Below are 19,337 nucleotides of genomic sequence, written 5' to 3'. Positions count from 1 at the left end.
TGTAAAGGTATTGATGGAAACCAACAAGTATGAAACCTTTTCTTACACATGGATAAATGTGCTGCTATTCCAAAATGCAGCAGAAATTCCTCCCCTTCCATGGCAACATGTGCATCTTTTAATATGAATTTATGATAATGACCTGCCTTTATGTATCCAGGTCTTCCCCTCACTTGTCTCAGTGCAAAACAAGAATGCTTCCACCAGAACAAATGGCATCACCCTGGTGTAAGAGCAGAAGCAGCAAGGGAAGAATGAACCCCCTTGTTAATAATTCATTCAGAGAGGTGTTGCAGGATTTGCTCCAGCCTCGTGTCTTGTTTTGTTATCTACAGGCCATTGAACATAACTCAGCAGAAGGGAAAAAGCAGGATGTGGGCATGGCCATCACTTGTACTGCTGAAACCTGGGTTCAGCAGCACATATAGCACAAATGGATGTGTCTTTGCTGGCAGGGGTTAAAACTGAAGAAAAATATTGTTGTGCAGAGAAGCAAACGAAAACTACTTTGACAAGAGCCAAGGCTATATCCAAACAAGCCTTTGATTTGGAAATTATTTGGCATTTTGGTTAACATGGTAAATTTGGTCTAAAAATGATGAGGTTAAAAATTGATTGACGTCCAAAACTGAAAGATAAAATTAGCAAACAAACAAAATAAAAAAAATCCCAAGAAAAGTCATCAGGAATGGGCCTATACAGAAAAACAAAAAAACACAATTGGTCAAACTGCTTTTCCTGTGTGAAAATCAACTTCATTCATAAATGCACAAAATATAAATCTGAGTTTTGGAAGATCTACATAATTTTGTATTGTGTGCTGTAGAGGAAGCTGCTGCTATACATGCACAAAAACCATTTCACTCCTCCGGGTATTCTTCTCCCACAGCAATGCAAAAATGATGGAGAAGTGAATGTTACATTATTAGCTTGTCAGAAAATTGGACACTAACACAAGAGAAAAGAAGAGCTGACATTTTCCATAATCACATTCACCAATTGAATAAAATTTAATTTTTATGGATCAATATCACCTTGTCTCAGTTTCAGAAATGTAGATGGAGAAGAAGAGCAGCAGAGTGGCCTCCTATCAGATTTTAATCTCCAAAGCATGAGGCAGGGATGGAGAGAAATTCATGTTGTGGGGCTGGTATCTGGGAGGCAGCATTGCCTGGACCACGCAGCATCTCCAAAGGCTGTGAACATGGAGAAACCTGGCTGGCATAGGAAAGGGGAAAACTACATTTGGTGATAGAGTTCTTCCCTCAGAAATTGTCTTGCGTGGTTTGACTTTGGAATGTCCTGTGCAGAATGGGGAACTGGGACCCTTCCAGCTCTGGATATTCTGTGATTGATTCTCTGATTCTTCAGTGTAAGGTTTGATGTGCACAGATGCCTCAACCACCTTAAACCCCAACAGTTCTGTCTCTGTTTGCAAAGACAGGTGTCTGCTAAGGAAGGCAGGACCCTCCCCTGAAATGGAAAATGTGAATCCCCTCCCTCTGAATTGTTATAAATTTGAAATTAAGGGGCTCTCAGGCAAAAAATATGGGAGCAGGAAATAACAGTTCTTTATTAGGGAAGAAAATAAAAAGATAAAATAAACAATGCAGTAAACAAAAATAATACTGACAGAGTCAGAACACAGCCTGACACCCTTGTTGGTCAGGGTGTTGGTAGCAATCCAATGGGAATTGTGGCTGCAGCCCTCCTGGAGTGTCAGGGGTAGTTCTGCTGGAGCAGGGATCCTGTAGAAGGGTGTGGTCTTCTTCTGAAGATCCAGTGGAAGAGGCAGCTGCTGTTCCTCTGGGAATGCAGTGGAGAAGCTGTGCTGGTGTTCCAGAGCTCAAGATTATATCCGGGTAGGAATGCTTGGCTCCTCCCTCTGGGCTCACATCTCCCATGGATGCTGTAGTTATCAGCCATGCAGGGACATTCCAAAGCCTGTTATCAGCAGATGTCCCCCCAGAGGGAGGATTGGGTGTGGAAGAGATAAGGAAAACTGCCCACTGAACAGAAGACAACTGCCATACAGATGGCAAATAGAATACAATTTTCTTGGCAATCCAGGACAAGTGCTCAAAACAGTAAATGATGTGTACCTTGCCTGGGTGATGTGGGGGTATCACAGTACTGCCTCCAAACCTGGCAGCTGTGGAGGGTCTGTAGATGGTCTGAACTTTTTTTTTTGCTTGGCTTCAGCATGGTGTCCACTTCCAGTGCGATCATTCACACACCTTGAAAGCTCCTTCTGCTTTTCATTTAATGTATGATGTTGTGCAGGGGTTTACAGCCCTGCCTGGGTTAATGTGTAGGAATTTTACAGCCTTATACATGATTTTTTTTTGTTAAATTAGAATGATTTTGCTCATTTAATCATGCATACTGATCAGATAGGGGAAGCTGACTTAGTACAGTGTGTCTCAAACTGTTATTATTTAATTAAGCAAAATTTATCACAGCTATAGTTCACAACCCACTGGGTACAGAGGCCTGAGTGGATGCAAAGACTTCAGAAAGCTTTTTTTTTCCTCTATTTTGAGTCACTCTAGTGCACCCCAGCCATTTCCAATTAATCACATTATTATTATTATAGTTTGACTGAAGTGTACTATCCAGAAAGATTTGAGAGGTCAAGATGACTTCTGAATTCAGAGATTCCTCTTGAAAAAGCATCAACTCTTGGGTAAGATGCCAACAGATTCTTTCTTTGACTACCAAAAGGAAAAAATAGTGATGTTTGAAGCCTTTAGAGGTGGTCTGGCTCCTCAGGTAATGTCAGTGCTTAACCACCTGTCACCATATGAGGGTTCAGACTCATTAATCAAAGGTGCACAACAGCTTGTTAATGAAGTGACCATACAAGTGCTGACATTAATTCTGTTTTCCCTTTCCTGCTTCCCCCAAGGTGGTGGTCAATGCCCTTGTGGGAGCCATCCCTTCCATCATGAATGTTCTGCTCGTCTGCCTCATCTTCTGGCTCATCTTCAGCATCATGGGAGTGAACCTCTTTGCTGGGAAGTTTGGGAAGTGCATTAATAAGACAGAAGGAGATATGCCTTTGGACTCTAAAATTATTAACAATATGAGTGACTGCATACTTTACAACGTGTCAGGCACGTTTTACTGGACAAAAGTCAAAGTTAACTTTGATAATGTTGGTGCTGGGTACCTGGCTCTGCTGCAAGTGGTAAGTGTGACCACCAGAAACTCATGGGCAGATGTTGCTGGTTCTCACTGAAACCATCACTTTAAAAGCTCAGGTTTATCTCTGCACTTTTCTGGGTTTTGCAGCCTTATCTATCAGGACAATGCCTTTCCTCAAGTGTAAATAAATCACATTTTGCTATGAATTTGGCCTAGAGATATTATAGCAGTTTATGGTTTTAATTTGGGTTTTTGCTTTTGTGTCACTAATACAGTTCTCTGGGAGGTGATTGGACTATTGAGATTAATTAAAGACCATTTTTGTCAATATTGTAATCCAAAGCAAAGTTCACTTCCAGAAAAGAAGTCTGTGATAGAGGAAGGATTGTCCATGCAGACAGAATGCACTGGCCCTCCAGAACAGCCTGGGATTTCACTGTATCCTGCTGGGAAAAAAATGAAGTTCTAGTGCCTTCAGTTTCCCAGTTGATGTTACTGCATAAAGCTGAAGTCTTAATTTATGTCCCTCTGCTCACTTCCCATTTTTGAGAAGGACATTTGTTCCTCTCATTCTGGTTCCTCACCTTGTGTCCACCTGCTAAAATAAGGATTCAGATTGAATCTCACTGTGGGTCAAGGTGGGGATCAGGTTGCTGGCACTGCCCCCAGCCCAGCCTCTCTGGGAAGGTGGCAAGAGCACAGCAGAAAAGAGACTGCTGAGGTTCAAAGATGATGGCAATATTTGAGCTGTAAGGGCAGAAGGAAGACACTTCTAGAACCTTTCCCCCATCAAATGTAAAATATAGATAAATGGGTTGCATGCACTGAGATTCACTGTGTTTTGACACAGGACAGCCTAACAGAAAGAGCCACAGGAGACTCCACCTTGTCCAGGCCCTGCTGCTGGACTGTTGGGTGAATTCAGACAAATTGTTGTGTGTTTCAATTCCACAGAACTCTCACATAAATTAGTGGTTATGATGCTTATTTCCATTGTTACTAATCTGGAGCCAAATGACGACGGGGGTGGATGTGCACTTGGAATGTTTGCTCATTGCAATTTTTGCATGCAGAGTTAAATAAGCTCCTTGCTACATCTTTGGACAGGGAGGTTTATTTCTTGAAACACCTGTGACTGCATCCCTCACTTCTGGGATAAAAAATTGTGTTCTGGGAGCTCAATTCATTTGTCACCTACAGAATCCACCCTTTGCAATGCAGCAGGGCACTGCATTCAGCCCCCTCCTGCCCTTCCAAAGGGGCACGAGCTTCCCACAAGTCCCCATCAGATCTGCCAGCCCTTCTCCTTCCCAGGAAGTGAGCTTGCTTTTCCCAGATCTGGTTTTCTCTGTCACAGATGCATGGAACAGCTCCATGAAGCAATTTTCCTTTCTGGTAAAAATCCTTGTTCTTATGTGTGCAGTTCCTGGTACACAAGCACTTGAGTTTGAGATCTTCTGATCAGTGTCCATTGAGTTTTTCTTTCACACCCTCTGGAAAGCAGAAGCTTTGGAATGGACACAACCACTTTTGATTCTTTCCATGACATAAACTTGCTGAGAGTGAGAGCTTTTATCTGTTGCACATAATTATGATATTCAGCTCAGCCATGCAGGGTGGATTATTTCACTTTGAAAGCCTTTAATTAGATTTTCTGTTCTAAATAGTGTTTTCTTTGTCTTTCATTTAAACAACCAATGCAGATGAGCAAGAATGTCCAGGTTTAAAATACTGTGCCTTACCTGAAGTTTCTTAATCCCTCTGATTATATAACAGTTGCCTACTTTTTTGGGACGAAAATCTCCATCAGAGAGGCAGCTATTCCTTCACCATTTCTTTATAAGAATCAAGCTCCAATTTTCTGAAAATCTTCAGCTGTTCATAAGTTGGCATTTCCTAAGGAATATCCTGAAGCAGTCTTTTCTGGTCACTTCTGTTGGGATCAGTGGGGGCAGAAGAAACATAACTGGTTGTAAGGTGGATCTCAGCTCACATTTGAAGGGAATGGGCTAATTCTGCTCTTTTCCAGTTGAAAATGGGAAAATGTTTTCTTTCAAACCTATGATCCTGTAGGTAGGAGAGAAATAGATCTTTTAGCTGCAAAAGAAGTCTTATAAACCTAGACCTGCTCAGGCTGAACAAACTGGTTTTAGCAGGAAATCAGGTATGATTTCTATGACAGGTGGCAGCTCCTTCTTCACAGAGGAAGAACAGGAGCCAGTTTCCATTAGGGGATTGATTTTGGCTTTAATCCTGCACCTGGAGCCCTTATGTCTGCTGCTGACCACAGGCAATAAAGTGAAAAGGTGACACACACAAAGAAGGGGCCCAAACATCTGGATCTCCTTTGCCAGGAGTGTCGGTTGCAAGTGCCCCTTGCCAAATATTCTCCATAAGGGGTCACATTTCATGGGCAAACCCCCGTGGGAAATGCAGGGGCTCAGCTGACAGCCCAGCTCTCCTGGAGAGTCAGACACCTCTGTGCATCCCTGGGCACAGCAGGCAAGGAGGAGATAAGCATTTGGGTTACAACCCGCCAGGATCCAAAACATGAGCGCTCAAGTGCAGCTTGTCTTTTGGCTGCTGACATTTTCAACTGCCACAGCACGGATCTGAGTGGCCCTGAAGTTCCTTTGGAATGCCTGCAAATCCAAATGTAAATGTGTAAAAGAAATCTGCTTGATGTTCTCTCTTCTTTGGCAGCGTATTTGAAAGATATGAAAGTTGCTACTGTGGAAATTTTAGGACATGAATCTACCCAGAGGAAAGTTTTCTGACAATGCAGTTGAGAACCGCATAAATTTTGTCCCAAATATCTTCTGCTCTTTTCCTACCTTGATTGGGATCCATAGTGCTGTCCTGAAGTTGCCACTTTGGGTTAATGAATCTGAGAAAACATTAATGCAAAGTGTCAAGCTAGTCCAACTAAAAGCAGGCTGTCCCAAACCAGGTTAAAATAACAGAGGGAATTTCTCTGCTCAGTCTACAAGCAAGGGGAATGCCTCATTCATGGGGAGGAAAAGATCTTTGTCATCACAGCTTTTTTGACTTGCAAGAAGGATGATTCACTTTCCTGGTGATTTAACGCTCCTAAAACTCTAACAGGAAAAAGGTCTTGCTACAACCAGTGCTTCAGGAATAGTTTTTCTGTATTCCAAATTTCCTTAAAGTATCACAGCACCTGTGTTCTATAAATCTGTTTGAATGATCAAATATCTTAACTTTCCAATAGCAGTTTTGCATTTCTCTTGTGTAATCCCATGCTTCCACCCTGTGATCACCTCTGCATATTTTTTTGCAATGTATTTTGAAATTTTAGCCATCTACTGAAGAACACCCAGGAAATAAGTGGTCTTTCATGTAGCATCTGGCTTGTTTGGAAAAGTTCTTCTTAGACAGAATGGACTTAGATTGACTATATCCTACTTATCTTTGAATTTGTCCCATTAACTCTGTCACTTTGGGACTCCAGGTGAGGAGTGGGGAGATAAAAGAAGCACTTCCAGACCAGCACAGCAAGCAGGAGCTGCAGAGTTAAAGCAATCCCTCATGCCAGGTTTGAAGTCCTGAGTGAACCCATAAATCAGACACAAAATGGTCATGAGGCAGAGTTGAGTGTCTAAAGTTACTGCATTACACCATCTCTTGCACTTCTGTGAACTGCAATGCCTGATTTACTGTCACTGTGGATGTGCAAAAAAATCTCTGGTTTAGCTTTCAGAAATTTCTCTCATCAGCAGTAATGCCCAAAGAAACATTTCAGCAACGTGAAGGCCAGTGTTTCAGCCATGAAAAGCAGACATTTTTATTGAACAATTGCCTTTGCTGGGAAAAAAAAATGAGAAAGAGGAAAAAGAAAAAGAAAAAGAAAAAGAAAAAGAAAAAGAAAAAGAAAAAGAAAAAGAAAAAGAAAAAGAAAAAGAAAAAGAAAAAGAAAAAGAAAAAGAAAAAGAAAAAGAAAAAGAAAAAGAAAAAGAAAAAGAAAAAGAAAAAAAGAAAAGAAAAGAAAAGAAAAGAAAAGGAAAAAGCCCCAAAAGCTTACAGATTTAGACTTGCTTTATTTCCAGGCACCATTTGGTGTGAGGGCAGCCAGTGCCATCCCACCTTTCCTCCTCCCCACTAATTTGCTGCATTGCAGCTCTAACAACCAGTGAAATAACGAAATGTAATCCCATCCCAGGATGAGTTTATCAGTAGATAATCTCATCACATGACAGTTTCAGTAGAAAATGGTGCTTCTCTGGATAGCTTCCAGGCAGGATAATATCACAAACACTCAAACACAGATTTTGTCACTTCCTTATCCAGAGTGTAAGTGGTTACTAATTCCAGATAAATAATTTCTTTTCTCAGTGTTATATTTTTTTCATTCTCAGTATCTGTTACCCTCTGCAGGTGAAGTGTCCAGGGAAGCTTTCCAGATGTCCCACAGATTTTTAATTCTCTCACTTCTCGACAACTGGGGGAAACAGAAAATCACAGCACTTCATTCTCTTAGTATTTATTTTTGTCAGATCACTTCATCATCCGTTATCACTGCAAACCACTGTGCCTTGCAGGAGAGTTGCTGGAGTCTGTGGTACACATTGAGGGGTAAAATAGCTGCTCAAAAGAAAAGATTTCCTCCCAAGTGGGAGAAAAGTACAGGCTAAGATCATATCATTTTGTGCCACTGGGAAAGGATTTCATGTTTCATCCCAGGCACCCTTCCTGAAAATCTGAAAAGCTTAGAGTTGGAAGCCCTAATGGCAGCAGAAAGTCTTTCATCAGATTAGAAAGAGAATGGCAAAAAAGGAAAATATTAGGATATTTAAGGATTATCAGCATGACAGGTTCAAATAATTATTTGTTTTGATAAAACTGCTGATTGTTCCTGTATGTACTTCATCTAAAGTGATTTTTAACACACAGCACCATGGAAGAGATTTTCCAAAGGGCTCTGCTTTGGGTGAGTGGGTTAATCTCTTTCAGGCAGTAGATGAGAATAGGTGCAACCTTTCAAACACTATTTTATGTATACTTTTGTGAGAAATATCATTGGTCTCTTGTACATTTTCCTTTGGCTCAGTAACATTCAGAAGGAATTGGGAAGGCAGCATTACCTCCAGGATTTAATATAATAACAGAGAGTTCTGAAACCACTGAATGTACCCTCCTCAGCCCAGCTGCCTGGGTTTCTCTTGGTTACCTCTGGCCACATTCCTTTTGGTATTCTCTGGAATTGTATGCCTACACAATAGGGCAAAATTCAACTTAAGTGTCAGTAGGATGTAAAAAAGTATTGGGTGTGGGTCTTACATATATGACAGTGTAAATCTGATGAAATTAATAAACCTAAAAAAGCCTCATTGTCTGCTCACTCTGACTTAGGTCGGGGTGGGTCTAAATAGGTCAGAAGTCAAATGAGAAACAGCTCTAGAGAACCCAAATAAAGGCAGTGGGGCTTAGGGCAGACCTAATGCCAGCTGTGCTTGGCATCAGGCTGTGCCTAATAAGAGGCACATATTGAGATCAAAGAGTGGTGGGCTTGCTACAGAATAGTAAAAAATCACTTCCCTGTGTTTCTCCTAGGAATGCTGTCACTGCCCTTCTGCATTGAACATTCCAATGAGAGACACTGACTTCTGTGGAATCTTTTCTTCTTTAAACAATTATTTTAAAAAAATAAATTAAGACTACCGACTTCATAAAGCTTAATAAAAAGAAAATCTGAACAGTAAAGCAGATTGAGTTTCCAGGGCCAGGCTCACAGCAGGTGTTGATTGCCTTTGCTTCTTTCAAGTCAGCTGTGATTTATGCAGCTCCCTGGGATTTAATACTGCCATGATTTGCCCTGGTTTAGAAGAGGGCAGAATCCAACCTTCAGCAGGATATGGATGGGATCCATCTCACCTGGGCAAGGCTCGTGCAAGACAACATTCTTTAATGTGTACCCATATCTCTTCATTACTTGAAATTTTTCAGGTCAGAACTTCCAAAGATTTAATTGTTATGTTTTCTTTCCTTCTTAAAATCTCTACTAAACCCCTCTCTTTTATCCCTGCAAGTGCAGAAAGTCAAAAAACAGAAATAAGAAAATCCAGGAGAAAACCATACTGGAATTAATTTAAATACCTAAATGAGCATAAAGTCAAGGACACATGTTAGATTGCAAGGCAGGCAATGTATTAATTGTGAAATACATGCTCAACACTGCATTTTGAAAGTTCATCATAGAGATTATATCATTTCAGGGTGTACTTGTTTAATATGCTTATGTCTTATGTGGGATTTTTTTTCAGGCCACATTTAAAGGCTGGATGGATATTATGTATGCAGCAGTGGATTCAAGAGAGGTAAGTCTCTGCAAGGAAATTAATAATTTCCTGTTCCATTGCCTTTTGCAGCACTGATGATGCTTAACAACAAACACAACAAAATTAAATACATGCAGGGTGCCAGTCCCTGTCTTACTCTGGCTGGGACGTTGCAGACCCTCATTGTTAGTAGCTGTACTGGAGCATGATGACCCTGAAATTAAAGTAAATGTGGCCCTTATTCCTACACAACTGATTTATCTATTCCTGTAGAACTCCCAGGACACAGAGACACCTCAAGAATTAGTCTGAGTCCATCAAAGACCTAAATTGCTCTCTATATTTCTTCCCCTCTCCCTGTTTACTGCCTTATTTCCCAGCTTCTGTTGATAGCATGTCTTTAAAGATGCTGGGTTTAAGTTGAATTGCCCTGTGAGACAAATATTTAACCCTCCCTGCAGCTTCACTGTGAGGAAGTGTCTTTTCTGCAGCCAGCAGCTCCACTGGAGGAGTGTGGAGAAGCTCCTGGCAGACAAAGAGGGTGGTGTGAACTTCCAGCTCTGGCTGAGATGTCCTGGTGACTGGTGACAGCTCAGTTCTTACCTGCATCCTGTTCAGCTTTCAGGTTTCCATAAAAACAGACAAAGCAAACAAAAAAACCATTTCCCTTGCTACACCATGTGTGGTTTTTTTCTCTTTTTACAGAAAGATCTACAGTGTTTTTTCCTTCTTTTAATTGTATTAGAGGAACAGGTTTGCACTTACTGTTAATTTTTTGAGGCAGCTGTCTGGTACTAGGAATTTGACAGGCTGAATTTAGGGCAAAAGTCAAGGCCTAAGTGAAGGAATAAGGGGTGGAAAAACTTCCTGGCACCACAGGAGCAGAGAAGTACCTTTGCATAACATAGCTCTTGATGGTGATGCATTCTGGTACACGTGCACAGGTATCCTCCCTGCTGCTGAATGAAACTTGTGGAATACCCACAAGAAAATATGGCATTTAGGGAATGCATCATGTTTACATACCAGGAGCTGATGGGGCAAATCTGAGCACATGGCGAAGTGACTTGAGGTTATCAGACTCAAGTCACCTCTTTCTCAGTTCTTCAGCAACAGACCTTATTCCATTCCACCCCTCACTAAAAAAAAAAAAAAATTCACTTAAAAATGCAGTGTTTTTAATTAGGATTCAATTATACTGCAATCATACTTCTGTTTTATTGTAAGTACCATTAGTTCATACAGGCATTAGGATAATCAGAAAATGGATTATTTTGCTCTTCTGGGTTCAGACTGAGAACACTTGGTAGGATTTATTCCGGAGTTGCACTTTCTGGAGCAGTGTGATTGCTGTGACAGTGTTGTGAAGTGTTGCTGAAATGACTGTGGCATTGCAGATGCCAGTGGTAAACTTCAGAGGAGAGCTGACTGCTCACAGGAGTTGCAGTATTTTTCTCATGTTTCATGACTTTTATTTCCAATGGACAGCTTTGTTTTGACTGCATCAATATTTTGATGTGTGCAGAGGTGGTGTCATTTTCACACTCTCCCTTTTCCCTTTGCAGTGCGAGGAGCAGCCCGAATGGGAATGTAATTTATACATGTACCTTTACTTTGTGATTTTCATCATCTTCGGGTCTTTCTTCACATTGAACCTCTTCATTGGTGTCATCATTGACAATTTTAACCAACAAAAGAAAAAGATAAGTAGTGCATATGCTACACATCGTCTTGTGACTGCTGCAGGGACCAAAGCCAGGAACAGATTTATCAGCAATGGCTTTGCCACAGCAGCCTTGAGATCAGCAGTGGCAGATCATCTGCAGAAACCACCTTCAGGACTTCTACAAAGTCACAGCTGTGGCAGTCCCTGGTGTCCCCAAAGCATCCTGAAAATATAGGGTGGGCGACTCTATTCCCCACAGAATGCAGCAAAGCAGCTCAGGCAGGGGGGATCTCTGGCACAAAATTTGACACAGGGGCACAGACTGGCCTGGTGTCCTCTGTGCACCAACACCACTGTCCCTCTGAGCAGTCCAACCTGATGAAAGCTACATTAAAAGGGAAATGAAATAGGAGAGGATTCATCCTTGAGCTTTGGAAGGGGGCAGAGGCAAGCTCTCTTCATCAAAAGTAATAGTGTTGTTCTCACCCTATACTTAGGTGGCCAGGACATCTTCATGACAGAAGAACAGAAAAAGTATTATAATGCAATGAAAAAGCTGGGATCTAAGAAACCTCAAAAGCCAATCCCAAGGCCATTGGTAAGAGCAGCATAATTCAGTTGAACTTTGTGTAATAGCTGAATGTTTATTTACTGGAATAAGCACCATTCCACTCTCCAGCATAGGAAGATTTATTGCTCCCAGATGAAAGGCACTTAATAATTATGTGTTTTGATTTTTGATGATATTTGCAAGTCCAGTGACCTGTGGTACAAAATTCCCTCTTCTGCAGCATTGACTAACATTGCAATTTACATGTGCCATTTACATATGCCAGTGGCCACCTGCCTGTTCTGAATAAATTCATGGCCACAGTCCAGTGTCTTGTTTACAGCAGTTTCAAAAAGCATTAGGAGGAAATGGGTTTGAAAACTCCATCAAAAAAATACTCATCATCACTTTTAAGTTTATGAAGTTCCAGTCAGATGCAATATATTGTCTGTTTTCCTCTACATTCTGATCACTCAGGAGACAATTATATAATTTTTACATGGCTCAAATTTCCCAACTAAACCTTTTCTTTTCCCCCAGAACAAATACCAAGGTTTTATTTTCGATGTCGTCTCAAAACAAGCCTTTGATGTCTCCATCATGATTCTCATCTGCCTTAACATGGTTACCATGATGGTGGAAACAGATGACCAAAGTCAAGAAAAAGTGAACATCCTCCACAAAATCAACATGCTTTTTGTTGCCATCTTCACTGGGGAGTGCATCTTCAAAATGCTGGCTCTGCGACACTACTACTTCACCAACGGCTGGAACATTTTTGACTTTGTGGTTGTGATTCTGTCCATCGTAGGTAGGTGATCCTGGATTTTCACCCAGACTTCAAGGTTAGAAAGGCGGGCGTAAAATTAATTGGCAAAATTAATTTTGTGCAATAATATATGCTTTCAACTCAGAGAGTTGAATCCTAAACACAATTGTAATATGTAATTATAACTAGCATACCACTGCCTAACAAAAGGTGGTTTGATCAGAAAAATTAGGAGGTTTATCAAATGCTACATTTAATGGTGCCTGGTGATAAAACATGAACTGGCCACCACATACACTTAACACCAGTTCTGCATAGGAGCCAATGGCAGAGAAATAAAAAAGCCACATGAAAGTGGCACACTTGAAATGCTATTGCTTTGGTATTTGGTTATTAATACAAAAGATTGAACTAATCCTTCAGGGCAGGTTTGGGCAGTGCAGTGAATCTGATTTTTTCAGCTTTGTTACTAGAGCTCTGCACCCTGATACATCCAAGGGATTAAGCAGAAAGACGCAATTTTATTGTTAACTTGTGCCATTTGCTGTTCTGGAGATGTATTTAGACGCTAAAGAAGTGCAGGTCAAATGAATCTGAAATCCTAGAAAAAGAGTTTTCACTAAAGTGGGAAGTAGCAGCAACTGGAAGGTGATCAACTGATCCAGTGAGCAGAAGGAGCTCAGAAACTCAACTCTTCTGGAAAAAAGTTTCCATTTTGAGGAAGGGAATAAGTGAATGAAAAAGTGTTGTGCTAAGAAAATATCAGCTGGTGCTCCTGCTGCTCTGAACACCCTGCAGTGGACTGGGGAAGCTGCAAGATCCCAGTGCAGATCTCTGGCACTCAGAGACCCACCTGTGCTTTGGGGGCATTGAACAGCCTGGATTTCACAGGTTTGGGTCAGCCAGGAACGTCACTGCCACACAGCTGTCACCAGAAGCTTGGTGTCAGAAGCTCTGGATATGCCCATAGCTCACAGTTAACCAGAGCTGTCATGCTGCTCACAGTGCTGTCCCATGGCCAGCCAGGTTGTTTCCGTGTCAGAGGCTTTGGGCCATGCCAGTTTTCCTGTGGGAGAAAGGAGCTCAGCACAGCTCAGTGCAGCCAAGGACTTGACATTAGACTTGCTAGACCAAGTGCTCTGCTCCTGCAGGAAGTTTAGTACAGGGGTGAAAGCTCATTTCCTTACTAGCACAGCCTTAGCCCTTAGTTCCCTCCCAGTCCATCAAGGAAACTGGAAAAATTTATAAGCAAACAACCAACCAAGTGGATACACAGTAGAAACCTGCACTATTCTGGTGGTAGCTTAAAAAAAAAAAAAAAATGGCCAAGCACATCTAGCATTTCTGACTCATTATTTTACAGATAAAAATGTTGTCATATCAGACAAATTCTGACATCTGCACTTAAGACAAATTTCTTAGGTGGGTCATGGTCAAAAAGCTGCAGTTATCTGTGTCTTGACTTGATCTTGGTTTCTCATTACCAACAGAAAAGCTTTCCCTTAATAAGACTGCCACTACCATTCTCTGCTTACAGTCTCACAAGTTCTTATGGATTAAATGGGCATGAAAAAGCAACAATGCCTTTCCCTTCATTGTGAGCCTTCCACTCTGGGCAACTTTCCATTTATTTTCTCAATAATCTTGACTGATTGCTTTAAAAGGAAAGCCTGGGGTTATTTCCCATGTACTAACTTGCTGTCTGTCTCTTTTCTTTTCAAGGCACCGTACTTTCTGACATCATCCAGAAATATTTCTTCTCTCCCACACTTTTCAGAGTCATTCGTTTGGCTCGGATTGGCCGGATCCTGAGACTCATCCGGGGAGCCAAAGGAATTCGAACTCTGCTCTTTGCCTTAATGATGTCCCTTCCTGCTCTGTTCAACATTGGCCTCTTGCTGTTTCTGGTTATGTTCATTTATGCCATTTTTGGCATGGCTAACTTTGCCTATGTGAAGAAGGAGTATGGGATTGATGATATGTTCAACTTCCAAACCTTTGCTAACAGCATGCTCTGTCTCTTCCAAATCACCACGTCAGCTGGCTGGGATGGTCTTCTCAACCCCATTTTAAACACTGGACCACCATATTGTGACCCAAACCTTCCCAATGCAAATGGTTCAAAGGGAGACTGCGGGAGCCCTGCCGTAGGGATTTTATTCTTTGTCACATATATCATTATATCATTTCTCATTGTTGTAAACATGTATATAGCCATTATTTTAGAGAACTTCAGTGTAGCCACTGAGGAAAGTACAGAGCCTCTAAGCGAGGATGATTTTGATATGTTCTATGAAATCTGGGAGAAGTTTGACCCTGAAGCCACTCAGTTTATTGAGTATTCTGCACTTTCAGACTTTGCAGACGCGCTGTCAGAACCTTTGCGCATAGCGAAACCAAACAAAATCAAACTCATAGCGATGGACCTGCCCATGGTCAGCGGAGACAGGATCCATTGCTTGGATATTTTGTTTGCTTTTACAAAAAGGGTGCTAGGAGAATCCGGAGAGATGGATGCCCTTAAAATACAGATGGAAGAGAAGTTCATGGCAGCCAATCCCTCCAAGATCTCCTACGAGCCGATTACAACGACGCTCAGGCGGAAACAAGAAGAGGTCTCCGCCATCGTCATCCAGAGGGCCTACAGGAGACATTTGTTCCGGCGCTCCATGAAGCAGGCATCCTACTTGTACCGGCACAGAACTTTGGAGAGCAGCATCCTGGAGGACGATGCGCCCGAGAAGGAGGGTCTCATTGCGTTCATGATGAACGAAAACTACGGCAGGCCCATAGACAAATCAGAAACTCTGTCCTCCACCTCTTTCCCTCCATCCTACGACAGCGTCACCAGAGGCACGAGTGAAAACCTCCAGCTGAAGATAACGGACGTGAGCAAAAGTGATGAGGCTATAGACTGTCTTCTCTCACCCGACAAGGATAAGGAATCAATTGTTTAAATGTTTGTTTAGAATGCTTTAAAACATTGTTTACAGAATGTAATGCTGTAACTACACAACAATTGAAGCAGCCTTCTTATTAAAAATTAGTTGCAAAAGAAACAGTGGAGTTTTTACCCTTAACTACAGGAGTCTAATAAGTCATATAACATTTGACCCTGCTCTTTTTGACTTGGCTCAATATTTATATTTATATATGCACAGGAAGATTCTCTGCAGGGTCATAGCTGTTATATCAATGGTGTGAATAAGAATAGGCTAGACTGTAAAACAGTAAACACAGTGTATATCTATCCACAGATAAAGCCTGGCTGTATACATTCATTTAAGGTCTTACTCGTATTAGTGTGTTTACTTATGGCAATGTATGACCTTGCATTCTAAAAAGAAAAAAAAAAAAATCACAGCTGCTGTAGCAAAATGTAACACTTACTGTATATGTTGTGAATGGTCTTTCATAAATTTATTATATTTGATATTTTTTTACTTAAAAAAAAAAATGAAGTCTCTTTTTCCATGGAGATTAATGATCCTTATACTCTTCATGATGAACTCTGAGTCAAGGTAATAGAAACTAGTGGGATTCCCATCACTTGAAGAGGAAAGTTGTTGCAAATTGAAGTATCAAGTTAGCAACATTTAAACTGTTGATTACACTAAGCCCTCCCTCTTGGGACTTGCAACTGCGCATCAGCAGAAACACACACACAAAAAAAAGCAAACAAAAAAACAAAAAAAACAAAACAAAACAAAAAAAAACCAACAAAAAACCAGAGAAGCAAATGATGTCAAAATAATGAGAGAAATGGTTTGTTCTATCCTTCAGGAAACTAGACTATAATGGATTCTGTTTGTAAAACTGTTAATAAAAGCACTAATTTTTTAGTATGTTTCAAGAATCTGCTTTGAAATCCGCAATCAAACTCGCCATAGAAGTAGCGCATCACGTTTGTGTGTAGTGATCCAAAGCACCATCTAGGCTGGCAAAGTTTCTGTTAAGGTAGTGGGATAGGTTACATTTTCCCCAGGAACACTGAGCTAAGCAGCCTTATTTGGAGCTCTGTGCATCAATATTACTAAAAAAAAAAATTTACGAATACTACTAGTGGTAATAAATCTATGCCAACTGGGCTGTGCAGAATAGCTGTGACAGTGTGATCAAGAAGGTGGGAGGGGAATTACCTCTGGATTTGTACACGAATTTTGAGGGTTTGAATCCTTTCTACTCAAGGTCCATCTTTCATTTTCTCAGATAGTACAGTAAGATTTCTGGGGAAGGACAGGAAATACAGGAACTGATAAAAAAATCCACTAGATAATAGCTATTCCTGTAGGCAAAGTAATATTTACAGTTGATGTGTCCTTCAGCTTCAGGCCAAAGAAATGACAATGCGGTGAAAGGTGGATGTGCGGCTGTAGAAAAGTATTAGAGGTTTTTACATGCTAACATAGTTTATTATTTATTATCTTTCAGCCTCGATAGAATGTGAGAAATTATTTATGGAATATAGAAACATGTCCATCATTACAGACAAGTCCTTTCTTTTTCACCTTCAGACTGATTGTACTTGGGTTTGGTTGGACTTCATGGAAAATCTTGAGATTTCTGTAATGAGCCATTGCACTTTAAAGGAAGACTAATTGTGCTTTTTCACCTTGGAGAAGCAAAGATATCAAGAATGTATTTAAGGTGTGTTGTCATTAACATTTAGTTACATCCCAGGTTGTGAAGGAGTCAAAAAACCACGTGGGGTTGGCAACAAGAATTAAAGCAACACGTTACAGTAAAGTTTATCTATGGCCATTGTTATCTGTCCTCTAAACAAGTCAGAATATGTACGACAACGTGTCAAAAAGGATGACAATGTATCTGTGTAAATATGGGCTAATATATTCTCTCCATTCATTGAGAGGTGTCTCAGGCATTCACTTGAGAGTGGTCTATCAGTTAATTCAGAGGATTTGCCATCAGGATTCCTGGGGTCTATTCCTGATTCTTACTACATGATTTTTAGGCAAATAATTTAACCTATCTGTGCCTCAGTTTACCCATCTGTAAAATGGGAATAATAATACTTACCTACCTCACAGGGGTGTTGTAAGACTTTCTGATTGCAAAGTGCTATAAGGGAATGAACCATACTATATAAGTATTATTATAATCATGCTCTCTTGCCCTTTTAACCCCATGTCTATGGTGTATAACATAGGGCTGTTCCTCTGGGCATTTTGTTGCCTTTAAATCTTGTATGTAATTAGATTCTAACTTAAGGGGACTACTCGTCGTTCCTTGAAGTAAAAACATTCTTTATTCCTTCCCCCCTCCCCACTCCTCACCTCCCCCAAAAACTCAGAATTGCTCAAGGCTTCTCAAATTAGAGAAACTTTATATTCCCTGTGTATTTATGCTGTAATGTTATTCTGACTGTACATATCACCCAGAAAGAGTATGCGATTTTTATATTTATATGCATATATATATATATACACACACATACGTATATCTATACATATATATGTATCTTGTGAGTTTATAGAGTGGCTGACACTCGGAGGACACGACTTACTGATTAAAATGTTTTCTCCTCAATGGGATTTATCGATCATTAGCAACAAGCTGATGCCTATAATGAAACTGTTTAATTAGAAAATAGTACATTCATTACTTGCTGAACAAGCATTTATTGGCTGACAAGTAGCAAAATTATTTTCCTTTCAAAGCTTTAGAATAAAAAAAGAAAGAGGGAAAAATACTAAGGAAAAGGAGCATTGATCATGTGATTTCTTTTCATGTATGATGTAAACTGTCTGAAACCCAAGGAAAATGCCAGCCTGCGCTCAGAAATGGGTTGTTGGTTATGCTGCTTTATTAACAATATTTTAATTATTTGCAGCTTATTTTAGAAAATATTCAACCGCTGTTCTTATTAAGAGAGTCAGGCCCAGTAATGAAAGGAATGTAAAGAGACAATTAGCTGGTCACTGATTTTATTAGAGAAGAGCCCTTCCTTTGGTCATTTCACCCTTGAGTTGAACATTTTAGTGTCATTGCTGTGAGACCCTATAGTACTGATGCAATTACAAATGGTTCTTTTACCCAAAACCTCCATTAAAAAAAAAAAAAAGAAAAAGTAATGCAAAAAAATCTGAAAAGAGGGTCTTAACTCTAGATGTTTACAGTGCAACTTTCTAAAACTGAATTGTAAATTGTTTTCAAAAACCTTTGTAACTGGAAGGTCGGTTTTCTATTGGGTTTTCTATTGTTCTGTGGTGTGTTTCTTTAGGGATGAAGAGGGAATGGTATCTTTGTATGGTATGCAGAACTCCCCTCAAAAATGTCAAACAAGCTCACTTGTAGATCTTTGTTGCTGGAGATGCCGATCCGAATCGAGCCATGATGCAACCTCCCAGTGCAGTGATTTAGGTTAAGACACTAACTCAATAGTTGGCCCACACTGTCTATAAGCATGGTGAGTGCAACCATTTTTTCTGTTGATTTGTTCAATAAAGGCTACCACATGAATCACTCGAGCTACAACAAGAGCAAGGAAAATATCAGCCAATATCATAGGACATATTAAGCTGTTTGTACCTGGAAAAATTCAAGTTTATTATGTTTCTTTATTAAATAAATAAGGATAACAAATATTTCCTCTGCATATTTTTTTTTGTTATGTTGTCAACATTTATGTTATTATTTCTCTGACTCTTTTTCTATATATTTGTTTGGGAAATGCATGGTGACTTTTTTAGGAAGCTTGTTGAAGAAAACCCCTCCAGTTCACCTTACATTGGAAGGCAATCTACAGAGACTTAAAGGCTTCTTGAAATCAGTGCAGAATTTCTGGCTACATCAGATGAATTCAAAGCAGATTCAAAAGTCTCTCTTCAAACAGAATCATTTAGAGGATGAACCCAACACTGATATTTCAACCCATCCTGCCCAGTAGAA

The 19,337-nt window shown here is 40.4% G+C and overlaps 1 protein-coding gene across 4 annotated transcripts in view; it reads left to right on the top strand.

Annotated features, from left to right (window-relative positions):
- LOC121337971 (sodium channel protein type 5 subunit alpha-like) overlaps positions 1–19,031 on the top strand; it is a 215,118-nt gene extending 196,087 nt beyond the window's left edge. For all 4 annotated transcript variants that reach the window (XM_041408460.1, XM_041408459.1, XM_041408457.1 and 1 more), the window contains 6 exons: positions 2,909–3,190; positions 9,429–9,482; positions 11,009–11,146; positions 11,603–11,707; positions 12,200–12,470; positions 14,151–19,031. In XM_041408460.1, the coding sequence (XP_041264394.1) occupies positions 2,909–3,190; positions 9,429–9,482; positions 11,009–11,146; positions 11,603–11,707; positions 12,200–12,470; positions 14,151–15,385 (2,085 nt within the window). In that variant the 3' untranslated portion in view covers positions 15,386–19,031. The remainder of the gene's footprint in view (positions 1–2,908; positions 3,191–9,428; positions 9,483–11,008; positions 11,147–11,602; positions 11,708–12,199; positions 12,471–14,150) is intronic.
- The last annotated feature ends 306 nt before the right edge of the window (positions 19,032–19,337 follow it).

Source organism: Onychostruthus taczanowskii, unplaced genomic scaffold (assembly GCF_017590055.1).
Source record: "Onychostruthus taczanowskii isolate IOZ18803 unplaced genomic scaffold, ASM1759005v1 scaffold3, whole genome shotgun sequence".
Lineage (NCBI taxonomy): Eukaryota > Metazoa > Chordata > Aves > Passeriformes > Passeridae > Onychostruthus > Onychostruthus taczanowskii.
The sequence above is the reverse complement of the archived record's forward strand: the minus strand, read 5'-3'. Positions and strand labels throughout refer to the sequence as shown.